Source organism: Kwoniella bestiolae, chromosome 1 (assembly GCF_000512585.2).
Source record: "Kwoniella bestiolae CBS 10118 chromosome 1, complete sequence".
Classification (NCBI taxonomy): Eukaryota; Fungi; Basidiomycota; class Tremellomycetes; order Tremellales; family Cryptococcaceae; genus Kwoniella; species Kwoniella bestiolae.
The window spans coordinates 6,648,415-6,662,277 of record NC_089241.1 but is presented as its reverse complement, the minus strand read 5'-3'; the positions used below and the strand labels follow the sequence as shown (position 1 = coordinate 6,662,277).

The window sequence follows — 13,863 nt, the reverse complement described above, 5'->3', positions numbered from 1 at the left end:
CGAAAAGAGCTCGTCGTCTGCGGTTCAAGATATACAAAGAAAATGTAGAGGAAGACACAGAACAATACGTGGTTTGGTACACTATTCAAAAAGAAGATGGCTATGCGAGCTGGAGTACGAAGAAGAAGGAGGACAAACCCCTTGAACACCGATTTTTTGCTTTGTTCTATAGATGGATAGACCCATGTCATCCCACTTCATGTCATGCATATACACATCCCCATGTCTGAACCGCCTCACCGAGCTCTATCTCCTCTATCGATCAAGATGCTATACGATGATAATTGACAGCATCAGCATAAGAACCATGAAAGGGTATCAGGACTCAGGCGGAAGCACTGACTACCACATCCCTTCGGTCGATATTCACATGTAAGCAGCACGGCTTTGCGCCTTTTTCAAAGACTGTTTTGGTATGTTTTCTGCATGACATGGGAAAGACATGAATGATTTTGATTGTGTGTTTGTTGTATGTAATTTCTAGTCCAACTAAAGACCAAAAGAATGATAGATTCGAGAGAAAAAGAGAAAAGAGAAGAATTACTGATGAATGAAATGGGTTTTTATGATTTTTTACTTGAAAGAAGTGAATGAGAATGAGGTTGAAGATGGGAATCAAATGTTTTTGGTATACTCCTTTTTCCCTTTCCCCTTCCCGTCCGATATCCGCCTTTTCCGTTTCCAAATGAGAGAAAATGAGATTCTATGTGACGTCCCTGTCACTCCTCCAGTCTAATCCTGCCTCTCTTACTTCTACAGATCCTGAATCTACCCCGGTTCGACCACTCCTCCTTCCCCTCCACCACCTCAACTTATTGAACTTCCGTAATTACGGTTGTCCCCCTTTTGTTCTGCACGATCACCTACTAAAGAAGATGTCAGCTTGACTGATCGACATAGTCCGAATCCACGCCCACTCACTTTGGATTTGGATGATCCTCTGACATCGGCTTTACCGTTAGCCTTTCTTGCGGCGGCACCTTTCTTGTAGGTGGCTCGGTAGAAGCTGTGATCAGAAGGTATATCAGCAAGGTGAAAGCTTGAGCCAAGTGGATGATGGGATATAATGGTGATGGAATGATCTGCAAGGGCGGTGGGTATAGAAACGAAAGATTCAAGAGAAGGGATATATTTCGCCAACTCACGCAATGAAAAGGAAGAGGTAAGAAGTCAAGAGACCACAGCCGAAGAGAGCGGCACCCTCGCTTCCTGCACAATCACCGACGACTGGGAGAACAGTGTACGTGGTCGCGAAGTGGTTGTAGGCTAAATGAACGAAAACAATTTAGTCAGCAAAATTGACGGCCCTTTGTGGGGCACAACCAAATGACAGCGAAGAATGAAGAGGTTGGAGCGGTGATTGAAGCGGCGGGGATACTGCTTTCGCGAGTCATACAAACAACAAAGTGTTTGTTCGATTACGAAAGGGATGAATGTAAGACATCCAAAAACTCAAAACGAAGAGAGAAGAGAAAGGAAACGACGCGAACTAGAGGGTGAGACTGGGAATGGTAAGTTTGGATATTGGTTGTGCCCGAAACGGTAGGAGAATAAAAACGTGCTGGCAAAGTAGACGATGAAGAGGTCGATGATGAATTGGGTGATTTGCATCGAGGTGAGGTATTTCTTCCACTACAAGTAAGGATCAGGAGTCAGCATAGGAATAACGGGGAGAGAGAAAAGGGGGAAACAAACCCAGATCTTGGCACCACCAGCGGTAGCGTAGTAGTAGTAGTCTGTTGGAAACCACTGGTCAGTAGATGCCGCGACTATAGGAGTTAGAATCTTATATACTCACACATGATAACGTGAACGAGGAGGTTGAGGGTGATGACGACCCATTGCTATGATGGGCATTTGATCAGTTAAATCGCTCCAAGTACGCTGGTGACTGAACAAACTCACGACAGAGGTCTCTCCTTCAAGTTGGGTGAAACACAAGATGGCAGTAGCAGCGTGGTGGAAGACGTGGAGGAAGGCTATAACGGTGTATCAGTACATTTTCCCACGTCTAGTTGGAGTAAATATGATCTCACCCAAAGGTTTCTTCTTAAGGACGAGGAAGACGGTGTCGATGAGCTCAACGTATTTGATATAGTAGTTGATCATGTAGTAAGTGACGAGTCGCTAGAAACAATCAATTCAATTGAAGTATAACGTCATCAGCATGTCTCTTATATGATAATAATGTTCAAATTCTTTGGGGAAAAGATAAGACTTACAGGTGTGAAAGCGGTGGGGTTACAGATGGACCAGAAGAAACCGTGTTTGAGGAACATTGGGACGCTGAGGTGGGGCATTAGTATATGCAGTAGAGAGTATATGATGGATTATAAACGTACATCTCTTCGAGCATCAAAGCGAGGAGGAGACCTGAACCGAGAGTGAGGTAAACATTGTGGAACCTGAATGGACCGGTGAGCTTGAAAGGTTGTCTCTTCCTATGTAGACGGGGAAGCACATCAGCATGACGTATCGTACGAGGCTGAGGGTGTGTGATTGTACCCACTTCATGAGCTCTCTTCCACCAAAGATGACGAGGAGATAAGTACCGATAGCAGCTACCACTTCTTTTTGGGTGGAGAGGGGGGATGATCCAGGTACCCAGGTCTTGTACTGGATGGGTACCTTGGGTACACCGAGAGTCTCCCATGCGGTGGTGATGATGGTGTAGAGAGGTCCTGGTCCAGGAGTCCATGCTGAGAAAGGTGACATTGTTGGTTGGATGGTATACTATTATATATGGATGATTAACAAAGGGAGAGTGAAGAGGTGCGAGTTGTTTATACGATAACGGGTAGGGTGGACGCGTCAAAAAAGTTGATTGGGATTTTCAGAGGGAAAACAGATTTAAAGACAGTGGGGAAGGAGGTGTTTCGTTTGTCTTTCCTGATATCCTGACAGAGGGAATGAAGTTTGACGAGGTGAAGATGATATTATAAATATAAGATGCAAGTGAGTGAGCGAATGAATGGGATGCAAGGATGGAAAAGAGAGATGAGAACGACGCAAAGACGAAGAGACGAATAGCTGGAATGTTTTTTTTCTCTGTTTGGTGTTTTCTTTTTTTAGGGGGGTGACCCGTGCGGTGGTAAATTATAACCCATCAATTTAATTTGATGGGAATTTGATGACAAACGTGGTAGGAATCATTACAACTAATTACAGAATATTCCTAATCACTCCCTCCTCAATCCACCAACTCACGATCCATGCATTACAAATCCATCCTAATACCCTTATACCGGTCTCGGACATGTGAATCATAACCGGTATAAAAGCGGTAGGTGTCACTCCGTACTTCCCGGTCCCTGAGGTCTGTGGGTTTGTGTATGTGTGTTTGCTACATACAACACGGGCATTGTCAACGTAGACATCTCCTCCTTCTTCTTCTTCTCCCTCTCTACCCTCCATGCGGTCAGACTTCAATTTCCCTTTGTCTTCGGATAGCCTTTGACGTGACTAGCCGGAACTGCTTTTAAACTCATATCATATTATGCACTGAAGACATCATCATCTTTATCGACATGAGGTGATCACCCTGCTGTCATGCTTCAACTCTTGACGTCTACAACTCCCAATTGCACCGTTGGATAGGCAGTAGCTAAGCCTTCCTGAGACGAGAGGTTCTATTCAAGCAAAACCCCATCATTTCGCACCATGAGGCCGCTATCGGGTGATAGCATGTGAATTTGATAGTCTTGCAGATTGTAATTTTTCTTGCAGGAATCGTCGTTCTACCACGGAGGTGATAGTTGGTTTACTCTACTCATTTCATCTGACAACTAGAACGAACCAAATCAAACCAGAATTTTGGTCGCGTACATGGGCCCAGCAGACTGGTATGTTGAAGCAATACTGATGCGTGTCCCAAGTGTTCGGTCCTAAACCGGCAATCATCAATTCGACATCCAAAAACCACCCGGGAACCCCAATTGGTCTCCCACCTTGGTACTAACCGGGCGATAGGCAACTTAAAGACTTCGCAGAGCGGACTGGATGCGGTGTTTGATACCTTCTGTGGCCGTATATAAAGATGGGGTAATTTGATTCTAACATCAAGCTTTCACTACCCTGATCGGTCAGGCTTTGAAGATCCTATGACATGAGATTCACTGACCTAGATGGCAGGGCATCCGTTCCGAGTATCTGACGCTATTTACGTTTGGACTGGCTATGCATCCTATGATGATCTATAAATCCCAAAATATGAACTAGTTAAATCCCAAAATATGTGTCTATCTACTAAAATGTTCGTATGTTTGACTTCTTCTACCCCCTCGTGCAACTTCTTCTAATTTCTTTTTCATCACATCCCTCAGTTCGACTTGTACAATGCTAGTTTCCCTCCTGCTCCACAATATTCTCTTTGATTACCTGGACAAAGCATGTTACAAGATGAATCTGTAACCTTGGCCGAGCTGGTGCTGAGCTTGTTATCACACCAACATTCCTGACCGTACTCCATACCAGCGTACGCGTAACCTTTCAATTGACATCCCGATACACACCATTCGGCGGACATTCCAGTGGAGTTGGTGAAACTGTATGCTGCAAGGGCTCGGCCATTGCTGGGTTCCGTGTAACAACCTTGAAGCTGGTAAGTTCCAACCGAAGCTACCAATTGAGGTGGTACGTATGAGGTGTAGTTGTATACCGAAAGTCGAGACGAACCACCACAGATATCGGATGAGCTACCGGCGCATGCCATGTTGCATCCTGTGAACCCAAGAGTACTGTATGACTGCAGTGCGGTACCGCAGTAACATTCTTTTCCGTACTCGAGACCCGCCAAGGGCAAGTTCTTCGACAGACAGTATGACTGGCATTGCTGGATTGTCATGGTGTTTGAGGTGGTAGCTGCCAGACTTAACGCGCGAGGGTTCGTTTCGTTGGCACATCCCAAGTATTGCCAAGGCGTGGCAGATGCCGAGGCGGAAGGAGCAAGAGAGGCTGAAGAGCTGGTCAAAGAAGCAGATTTGGAGGCGGAAGAAGAGGGTGCGACTGAACTTGAGGCTGGTGCGGAGCTTATAGTGGAGGAAGCAGAGCTGGAGGCCGCGGGTTTGCTGGAGACCGAACTGCTTGCGATGGCCGACGAAGATGAAGAGCTCAGGACAGCAGAGCTGGATGACGAAGCCGCTGCTGAAGACGCTGACGAAGAGGCCACAACACTAATCGAAGACGCGTTGGAGGGGGCTACAGATTGCGTGACGGAACTCGTTGAGGAAGCTGCAGGAATTGAAGTGGTGTTCGAGACAGCCGCAGAAGAAGATGCAACGCTCGAAGACGCTGAGCTGGATACCACTGTTGAGGCGATCGCGCTGGTGGAAGTCGTTGTCGTGTTACTGAACATATACAATGAGAGACCGTTCGAGCCACCGCAGTATTGGAGCTTGTCGCCCGCACAGAGCATCGAGCATCGGCCGTCCAACGTTGTGACACTTCCAGCTGAGAGGGTATTGCCACAGTAGCACTCTCTAGAGTATTCAACACCGAAGTAGAGGAAGCCGGAACAAGCTACAGCGCATTTATCGAGAGTCATGTCGTCGGATGCCACCGCTTTGCCAGTCAATGCTCTCGCATTGGTACCTTCGGTGTGACAGTCAACAAACTTGTAGGATCCGACCGTCGGTGGTTGAACGGGTCCTGTAGGTGTAGCCGAAGGAGATGCAGTGGCGGAGGTTGAGGCCGAGGCCGAGGCTGAGGCTGAGGCTGATACCGAAGAAGACCCAGCACTCGAGGATGTCGATGATGAAGTAGTAGCGTTGAAAGCATACAAGCTTAGCCTGTTTCCAGCACCGCAATATTCAAGGCTATTGCCAGCGCATAGCATGCTACAATCGGCCAGAGGAGCAGTGACGGACCCAGTACCAAGGTTGTTGCCGCAGTAACATTCTCTTGAATATTCCACACCAAAGTAAAGGAATCCCGAGCAAGTCGCGGCACATTTGTCAAGTGTCATATCGTCTGATGCCACCGTCTTGTCAGTCAGAGCTCTTGCGTTGGTAGCCTCGGTTTGACAATTGAGGAATTTGTAAGAACCGATAGCTGGTGGATGCACGGGTCCTGTAGGAGTCGCTGATGGGGAGGCAATAGCAGAGGCGGATACGGAAGCTGATGATAATACGGCACTCGAGGATGTCGATGTGGTGGTGGAGTTGAGCGCATACAAGCTGAGTCGGTTTCCGGCACCACAGTATTCACTTCCACTGCCAGCGCACACCATGTTGCAATCGGCCAAAGAGGCAGTGATTGAGCCTGTGCCGATGGTATTGCCACAGTAGCATTCTCTGGAATACTCGACACCAAAGTAGAGGAAACCCGAACAGCTCTCGGCACACTTGTCAAGCGTCATATCGTCCGTTGCTACTGTCTTGCCAGCCAATGCCCTCCCGTTGGTGGCTTCGGTATGACAGTCGACGAAGCTGTAAGAGCCGATCTTTGGTGGATGCACGGGTCCTGTAGGGGTGGCTGATGGTGAGGAAGTGGCAGAGGCTGACGCGGAGCTAGCGGAGGTCGAAGTGGCCGAAACATTGAGAGCATACATGTTGAGTCTGCTTCCAGCACCACAGTATTCGCTGCTGTTGCCGGCGCACACCATGTTACAGTCAGTCAAAGGAGCAGGAACCGATCCAGTACCAATGGTGTTGCCACAATAGCACTCTTGACCGTATTCGACACCGGCGTAAGCGTATCCCTGACAAGCTGCAGTACAGTTGGCGACGTTTGTGGCTTGCCCTAATCCTTTGCCGATCGATAAAGCTCGACCACCAGTCCCTTCAGTGTAACATCCAATGCTGGTGTACCCGTTGGTTCCGTTATTGACGAAAGGACCTTTTGGTACGCTACCAGCACCTTGAGTGACATCCATGAATAAGGAGATGTATGAACCGGCTTGGTCAACCCCATTACCACCACAGATCTCGTTGATGTTACTGGAACAGGCAAAGTTGCAGTTGGCCTCGTCCACTTGCAGGGTAGGAGGGTAAGGGGAACACCAACATTCCGAGAGGTATTGTGTTCCTGCGTAGGTATAGCCAGCATCTGAACAAGCTTTGGTACACATCTCGTTGGTGTTGGCGCCATTGCCGTAGATTTGTGTCTTCATTTGACGACCTGGGTTATTCTCCTTGTAACATCCTTGATATCTGTATTTGGCAGTCCCGTTGGCGAATTGAGGTAAGGATTGTTCACTGACAGCATTACAAGCGAATTGGATGTGTTGTTTACCGAACGAAGGGTCACCGAGGTTCATGGTCCACCCAGCAGAACCAGAATATGAGTCGACGTTGATCTGACTCTTGGGTACTGAACAGTACAAAGTGGCAGTAGCGCTTTCACCGGGCGCAAGGGTCGTTCCCTCGGCAAGGTCCACCTGATTCGCGGCACCAATGATTCCAGATACACCGAAAGGCGGCTTAGACACGGTGACGGAGAGCCTGGTCGAGCTGTTGGTACCTTGATTCGTCAAACGCATCTTGAGATTTCGAGAAGTGTTTTCAAGAACATCACCAAAAGTGAAAGGGGTTGAGTTGTCATACTTGACCCATCCGGTCCCGTCGGGTGTCTGGAACTCCAACAAGGCGCTCGGGTAATCTCCTGCTACACCGAGAACATCGATAACCTTGGTTCCACCAGTAGACTGCACATTGAGGAATGTAGCATAGTTGCCGGAAGCTTGAGGGTCAAATGCGATGTTCACCGTAGCTTGGCTGTTCCCGGCAATAGTGGTTGGGATCTTGGTGAAGGTAAATGGACCACATGAAACCGACGCATTGACTACCTGCTTGGTGGTAAAGGGACCGGTCTCACTTGCGTCTGAGCATTGAATTCCGGTGATGGTGAGGTTGGCATTCCCAATGTTCAGCAAGATCACGGATTGACTGACCCCACCAGTTTGCTGACCAGTGATAACACCATCGAAACTGACTGTGTTTGGGGTCACAGCGAGGATTGCACTGGTACTCTGACCGACACCCTTCAAACGGACGGGAGTACTGGTGGTGAATCCTGTGACAGCGGCACCTTGAGTAGTGTTGACCAAGACGTCTGAAGATAGAGATCCAACTTGGGCAGGTTTGAAAGCTGCTTGGAAAGAGAAGGTCTTGCCCATTGGAACCGATACTGGCAGTGTGGAAGAATTACCAAGAATGAAGTTTTTGTTACCACTGATACTGAGACCTGTGACTTGGGTATCGACATTGGCTTGACATTGGATAGTCTTGTATACGGAAGTGCTGTTGAGGTCTACAGTACCGAAGTCGTATGGTGAAGAACAGTTAAGGGGGAGGTTGACAGGAGATCCAAAACCGTAGAAGTATCCCAATGTAGTGATCATGTAGACTCGACCATCACCAAAAACTGGGCGACTGAACTTGGTGGTTCCGGGAACGTTGAAGGAGTTGATCAAGGTCAATTGACCATTCTGAGGAACGGCATTATAGATACGGAGGTTCGAGCCTTCGACATCGGAAGTCCACACGAGACCTGTACCGGCTTGATCCTTAAGAGAGGTGGTGGTACCGTGTCCGACACCAAGGATATAAGCATTCTTCTCGGGACTGTCGGCTACCTTGGTGAAAGAGGGCACTCCGTTGTCGCAAGAGAACTTGAACACGTGTGTGGGGTATTGAATGACGTTGATATAGATGTAGCCTCCTTCTAAGGGATACACACCGGCACCAGCATAGACGGAGTTCTCGTTTTGGTAGACCTGGAGCACATTATCCAGCTTGTTTGCGCCATTCTGATATCCTCCCATGTTGTCAAGATCCAGCCAGTAGGTTTTTCCACTCTTTCCGGTCACCACACCGATTCTCTTCACGTTACCACAGGAAAACTGACTAGGCAACAACTCGAGTGGTGAAGTACCTAAATCTTTGTCGGCACCATCGAGCTGTGTTTTCTCCCAAGGCATGAAGAAGTCCACAGGTGTAAGGCTACCATCGCCATTTATTGTCATGTGGACAGCAGCTTCTTCGAGAGAGGTAGGAGGTTGTCGACCGGAAACGGGGATACCATTCAGCTGAGAGGCGTAACCGTTACCGGAAGCAAAGAACATGGAGCCAGCGTTGTCGGAAGCGAGACCACCACCTGACATCCACACTCCGGCACCAGGTACAGTATTCTTGACACCAGCGCCTTCAGTGGCATACCTCTCGACAGTCTTTCCAGTGTCCTTGTCCCAACCCATGATCCATCCAGTGAAGTTGTATTGGACACAGTGAGAAGCGAATCCAGCATAGATGTACTGGCCCTGTTGGAGAAGAGCGGGTCTTTGATGGTGGATTCCTCCGTTAAAGGACCGAGCGGGGTTGTTTCTTGCAACAGTACCTTCCAGGTCGACGGGGAAATTGCTTCTCTCAGAAAGATCATCGACGCTGATGGCATGAACGTAGTATCTTCCGTTGGGTCGGCCCTGTGCGCCTTTAACGCCTTGGTCCGCATAGGTTTTGGTGGTGAGATACCAGGTATTGGTGTTTGGATCGATAACGCCGGTAGCAGTAGAACCAACGTGAGGATTGATGTCTACACAGCCGTCCAGGTCGGCAGTCAAGAAGGGAATGTGGAGGTTTCGAGAGGCCACGATGGCTCCGGTCTTGGCGTTGAGCTTGTAGATGTTGTTCTGCTGCGTGGCAAGGTAGATATATTGAACCCCGTCGCCGGTGGTATATACAAGGGGTGATGCGAAGACTTGTTCTGGTACACCATCATAATTGCCGGGCAACTTGGTCTTGAAGATCTGACCGAATTGAGCACTGCCTACCACTGCAGGATCCATGTTGTGGTTACTATTCCAAGGTGTCAGCACAGCGTGAAAGACCTAGATATTCGAGAAAAACCCACTTCTGGTAACCTGTTCGACCATTGTCTCCACCCCAGGTGATTGTGTCGGTATCAGCGTAAGCCGATACTACGGAGAAGAAGGATAGGAGTTGTAGGAGGGCGTAAAGAGTATAGGTCAACATGGTGAAGATGAGTATCCTTTTGACCTATCCAGAGGAAATAAGAAGAGCTTGAAGCGGTGGCGAGTTGAACGACCGGCTACGAAGCTGCAGGAACTCGGAAAACGAGAATTATGGTTGGGGATAGTTGATGTGAAGAAGAACAGTGCCAAAAGTCTTTTGCCCTATATATCAGAGATCCTTCCCAAGAACCGGTTTCCAAAAGCGCGTTACATGACAAAAACAAGAGATTGTGACTACCCAACGGCAAACTTGGCTTCGGTTCGGAAGGAAACGAACTTAAACCGAACGCAGATCTCAATGGAGTCTTGGACGCTCCGCCGTACCTGAAAAGGGAGCAGTCCTTGTTTCCTTCCTGAGTCAGGAACCCAGATCGACAGGAACGACCGAAATGATATCAGCTACAGCAGTTCGGCACAGGCTGGAACAAGAACCATTATTATGGCATTTTTACACAATGTCTCGCGTGCCAGAGACTGAAAAAGTGGGTACCAAGCAGCCTGGGGAAAAAAATCGTGAAAATAACGGAAGTGGTAACCATGTCAGGTACCGGATCCCAGCCGCTCGGAAGCAATAGAGATTTTCAAGCAGCGCCCCAGCTGAGGTCGAACTAAGGGTTTGCAAGGTGTCGGACACAGAAGAGCCGGCATTTACTAACACGGGAGCCTCCAATTCCAACGTTTCTTACATACCTTGAGATTCCGCGTTGGTGTTCAGTTCAAAAACGACACAGACAGGTGGCTGATATCAGGCAGTGTTACACTGTACAAGCTTACTATTCCAGCTCTTGCGCTCTCCCACTGATCTGGCCGCTCCCTTTTGTATATAAACTTCCGCAGATCAAACCAAGGAACAGGATGATTTATCCCTGATCCGAGAGTACATTTTTGCGGGGATGTTACTCCATGCTTCTTCCTACGACTAAGGAGTATGTTGCACTGGCGTATCCCTTGAAGACCAGCTCACTGCTTTCCCGTTCAGCCAGTTCCACTCAAGCCATCCCGCAAATCTGGCATATGGATCCCTCAACATAAACCTACTGCGATGAATTGTCTGGCTATTAAAGTGTCCCATAGTGCATGCAGTATTTCAGGACGGACCTGTGAGATGTTCAGTATACGTCCTCCCTCATCTGCGAACAGCGGCCGGGTTCTATCCGGATTCGAAAAACTGAGCGGCAGTGCCTGTGCCTGCTGCTAGCCATCTGATGATTCTGTTTATCTCGAAGATAAAACAGCATTATCTCAAACCAAGAAGACAGCGTGTGTACCCGAAATGTTACAACAGCTATCTTCGATGCCTCGGTCCTCGCTTAATATCGAGCAGCTTATTGATGTCGAATTGTCACAGCCTTCATGCCATTCCGCAATCTTGTTAACTGGCGAAAATCAGAAGAGTGCTCTCACCATGAGAGTCTCATGTTTTACGGTAGTTCCACACCTTAGGGTGCATACTCGACACTCTCGTGCCAATCAGGTTTTACATACGCAATCGCGTCATAGGCGTCACATGCCAGCGCACATAACGACATCGTCGGACTGCTGTACATAGAGTGTTTATGCATTATCCCCTAGGCTACAGGTCATGTTCAATCACTGTTTACGATCGTTTGATCCAGACCGTGGTCTCACCGGGTAAGTCTTCGTCATCCAAATCAGCAGAAGATAACAGGACTTCCCCTTTGGGAAGAGGCACACAAGTCTTTCCCCCGTTGATCATAGTGAGCCAACCATTTGGTCTCTCAAATGCCAAGACCTGGTTACCTAAACCATGATCGAACCAAGACATCTCTTCCTTAGTCTGGAGATCCCGTCGCAGTGATAAGGCCTTTCTGTACATGTTCAGAGTCGAGCTCGGATCAGGTAATTCAGCTTCCACTGAGAACTCTCCAAAGTCCTGGGGTTGCGGTAGATGAGCGGGCTTGCCAGATCCAAATCCAAAGTTGACACCTGTCTTCGTCCAAGGGATAGGTACTCGACAACCATCTCGACCTTTGTCGGATCTGCCATGACGGAAGAAGTAAGGATCTTGCAATTGATCTTCGGGGATAGCCGCTGCTTCTGGTAGCCCTAGCTCCTCTCCCCTAATGACACGGGGACGTTCAGCCAAACATCCTGCGTGCCACAACCACAGCTGATTGATCCGACTCACTGATAGATATAAGTCGATCCTGGGAGAGCAAGAATCATCAGAGTCGCTGCCCGTCCTCTTCTGAGACCAGTAGGCCAATCAACAGCTGGCTCTTTCCCATCTGTCTCAAGAAACTTGAGGAACCCCTTTCGGAAGGTAAACAGGTTACTAGGGTCGATATCAGGAAGACCGTATCTTGTATGGTGACGAATCATCTAAGGCGACACCCGTCAGACCAGCTTACAATGAAATCTCAGGGAGAACCCACGGAGAACCCACATCGTGATTAGAGAAAACCCAGGTCGTACTAGATTTATCCTCTTTGGCTTCTTTGATTTGACGTTCGATGCTTTGTTGGTAGTTCTTGATATCAAAATTGGAAAGAAGGATATCAAAGGAGAACACTTGGCCTAATCCTTCCGGTGAAGCGTAATGTCTCTTTCTAGAGGGTGACACGAAGGCCTCTGCAACGGCTCTGACATCGATTGGTAAGCTTTTGCACTGGCGTTCATAATGGCAAAGCTTACGTCAAGGGGGGATCGTATTCATTGAAGACTTGTCTCCAGGTTCTATACAGCTCGAAATTCTCATCCCGGTCGAACAGAGGGTGATCGATGTGCTCGTTTCCTGGTTTACTCTTATTGGCTCTTCGTTGCTTGAGCTCATCCCATGGGATAGTCAGATCACTGAGGTCTTTCATGTTCCCGGTGGCGACATCGATTCTGAAGCCTGATACACCCCTATCACCCCAGAATCGGAATGTTTTCAGAAAATCTTCTCGGACTTCAGGATTTGACCAGTTTAGATCAGGTTGAGCGGCGTCATACATGTGTAAATAGAACTGGCCGTCGTTTTTGCCGGTAGGTGTCCACATGGGTCCACCAAATGTTGCCATCCAGTCGGCCGGTGGCTGACTCTTGTCGGGTCCAAGGCCTATCGTCGACTGGGTCAACATAGCTCTGATACGTATGAAGACGGGGACCACGTACCATCTCTGAAGTGGAATCTTCCTCTCTCCTTCGAGCCTGGTAATGAGTTCAGAGCATCCTGAAACCATGGATGCTCGTCACTACAGTGGTTGGGAACGATGTCAATGATGACTTTGATATTCGCATCTTTGCAGGCTGAGGTCATCTCCTCGAAGTCCTCGAGAGTCCCAATTCGAGGATCCACATCTCGATAATCGGAGACATCGTCTGAAAGCCTTCAGTCCCTCTCCACACGGCTTAATGGTGAATACACTCACAGCCACCATCCTTCAGAGGAGAAGGGTAGAAAGGACTAAGCCAGATGGCATCGACCCCAAGATCTTTTAGATAGGGAATTCGACTAGTAATACCTTTGAGATCACCGATACCATCGCCATTTGCGTCGGCAAAAGAACGAGGATAGATTTGATAGACTACAGCTTGTTTCCACCAGTTGGGATCTGAAAAGACGTCATTAGCCTCATAGAGTCACTTGGTTCGTTTGAGTAGAGACACTCAAAGATACATACCACCTGCAACGATATGACCGTTTGATAGAGGCATGTTGTATATTTCAGACATGTAGTTGAATAATCGGAATGAAATGACGTCGCATACGTTTGAGTCCACGTATCGAAAAAGGTTTTCAAGATGACACTACACTTTCGTCATACTCGGCTGACTTATATACCGCACTGATGTGCATCACGACACGAGCGAGAGTTTTCTAGCTCCGTTGGCTCTCATACCCACCGGTGCACCTTCCCCGGAATCCGATACCATCGCGGGTCAACTCAGCC

The 13,863-nt window shown here is 48.3% G+C and overlaps 3 protein-coding genes across 3 annotated transcripts; all 3 read right to left on the bottom strand.

The window, feature by feature from the left end:
* Positions 1-812: 812 nt before the first annotated feature.
* Positions 813-2,715, bottom strand: I302_102493 (uncharacterized protein; the record flags this gene model as incomplete). The annotated part of the gene is made up of 11 exons (XM_019187864.1): positions 813-863; positions 922-1,006; positions 1,146-1,266; positions 1,491-1,632; positions 1,696-1,736; positions 1,799-1,844; positions 1,906-1,979; positions 2,037-2,127; positions 2,223-2,286; positions 2,343-2,441; positions 2,510-2,715. 11 exons carry the CDS (start codon positions 2,713-2,715, stop codon positions 813-815), a joined length of 1,020 nt encoding a protein of 339 aa, XP_019050742.1.
* Positions 2,716-4,318: 1,603 nt separating this feature from the next.
* Positions 4,319-9,781, bottom strand: I302_102492 (uncharacterized protein; the record flags this gene model as incomplete). Its single annotated transcript, XM_019187863.1, has 1 exon — positions 4,319-9,781. The coding sequence occupies one exon, from the start codon at positions 9,779-9,781 to the stop codon at positions 4,319-4,321; it is 5,463 nt and encodes a 1,820-aa protein (XP_019050741.1).
* Positions 9,782-11,564: 1,783 nt separating this feature from the next.
* On the bottom strand, positions 11,565-13,627 carry I302_102491 (uncharacterized protein; the record flags this gene model as incomplete). Its single annotated transcript, XM_019187862.1, has 7 exons — positions 11,565-12,048; positions 12,117-12,310; positions 12,375-12,570; positions 12,623-13,028; positions 13,085-13,291; positions 13,342-13,524; positions 13,594-13,627. 7 exons carry the CDS (start codon positions 13,625-13,627, stop codon positions 11,565-11,567), a joined length of 1,704 nt encoding a protein of 567 aa, XP_019050740.1.
* Between the last annotated feature and the right edge of the window lie 236 nt (positions 13,628-13,863).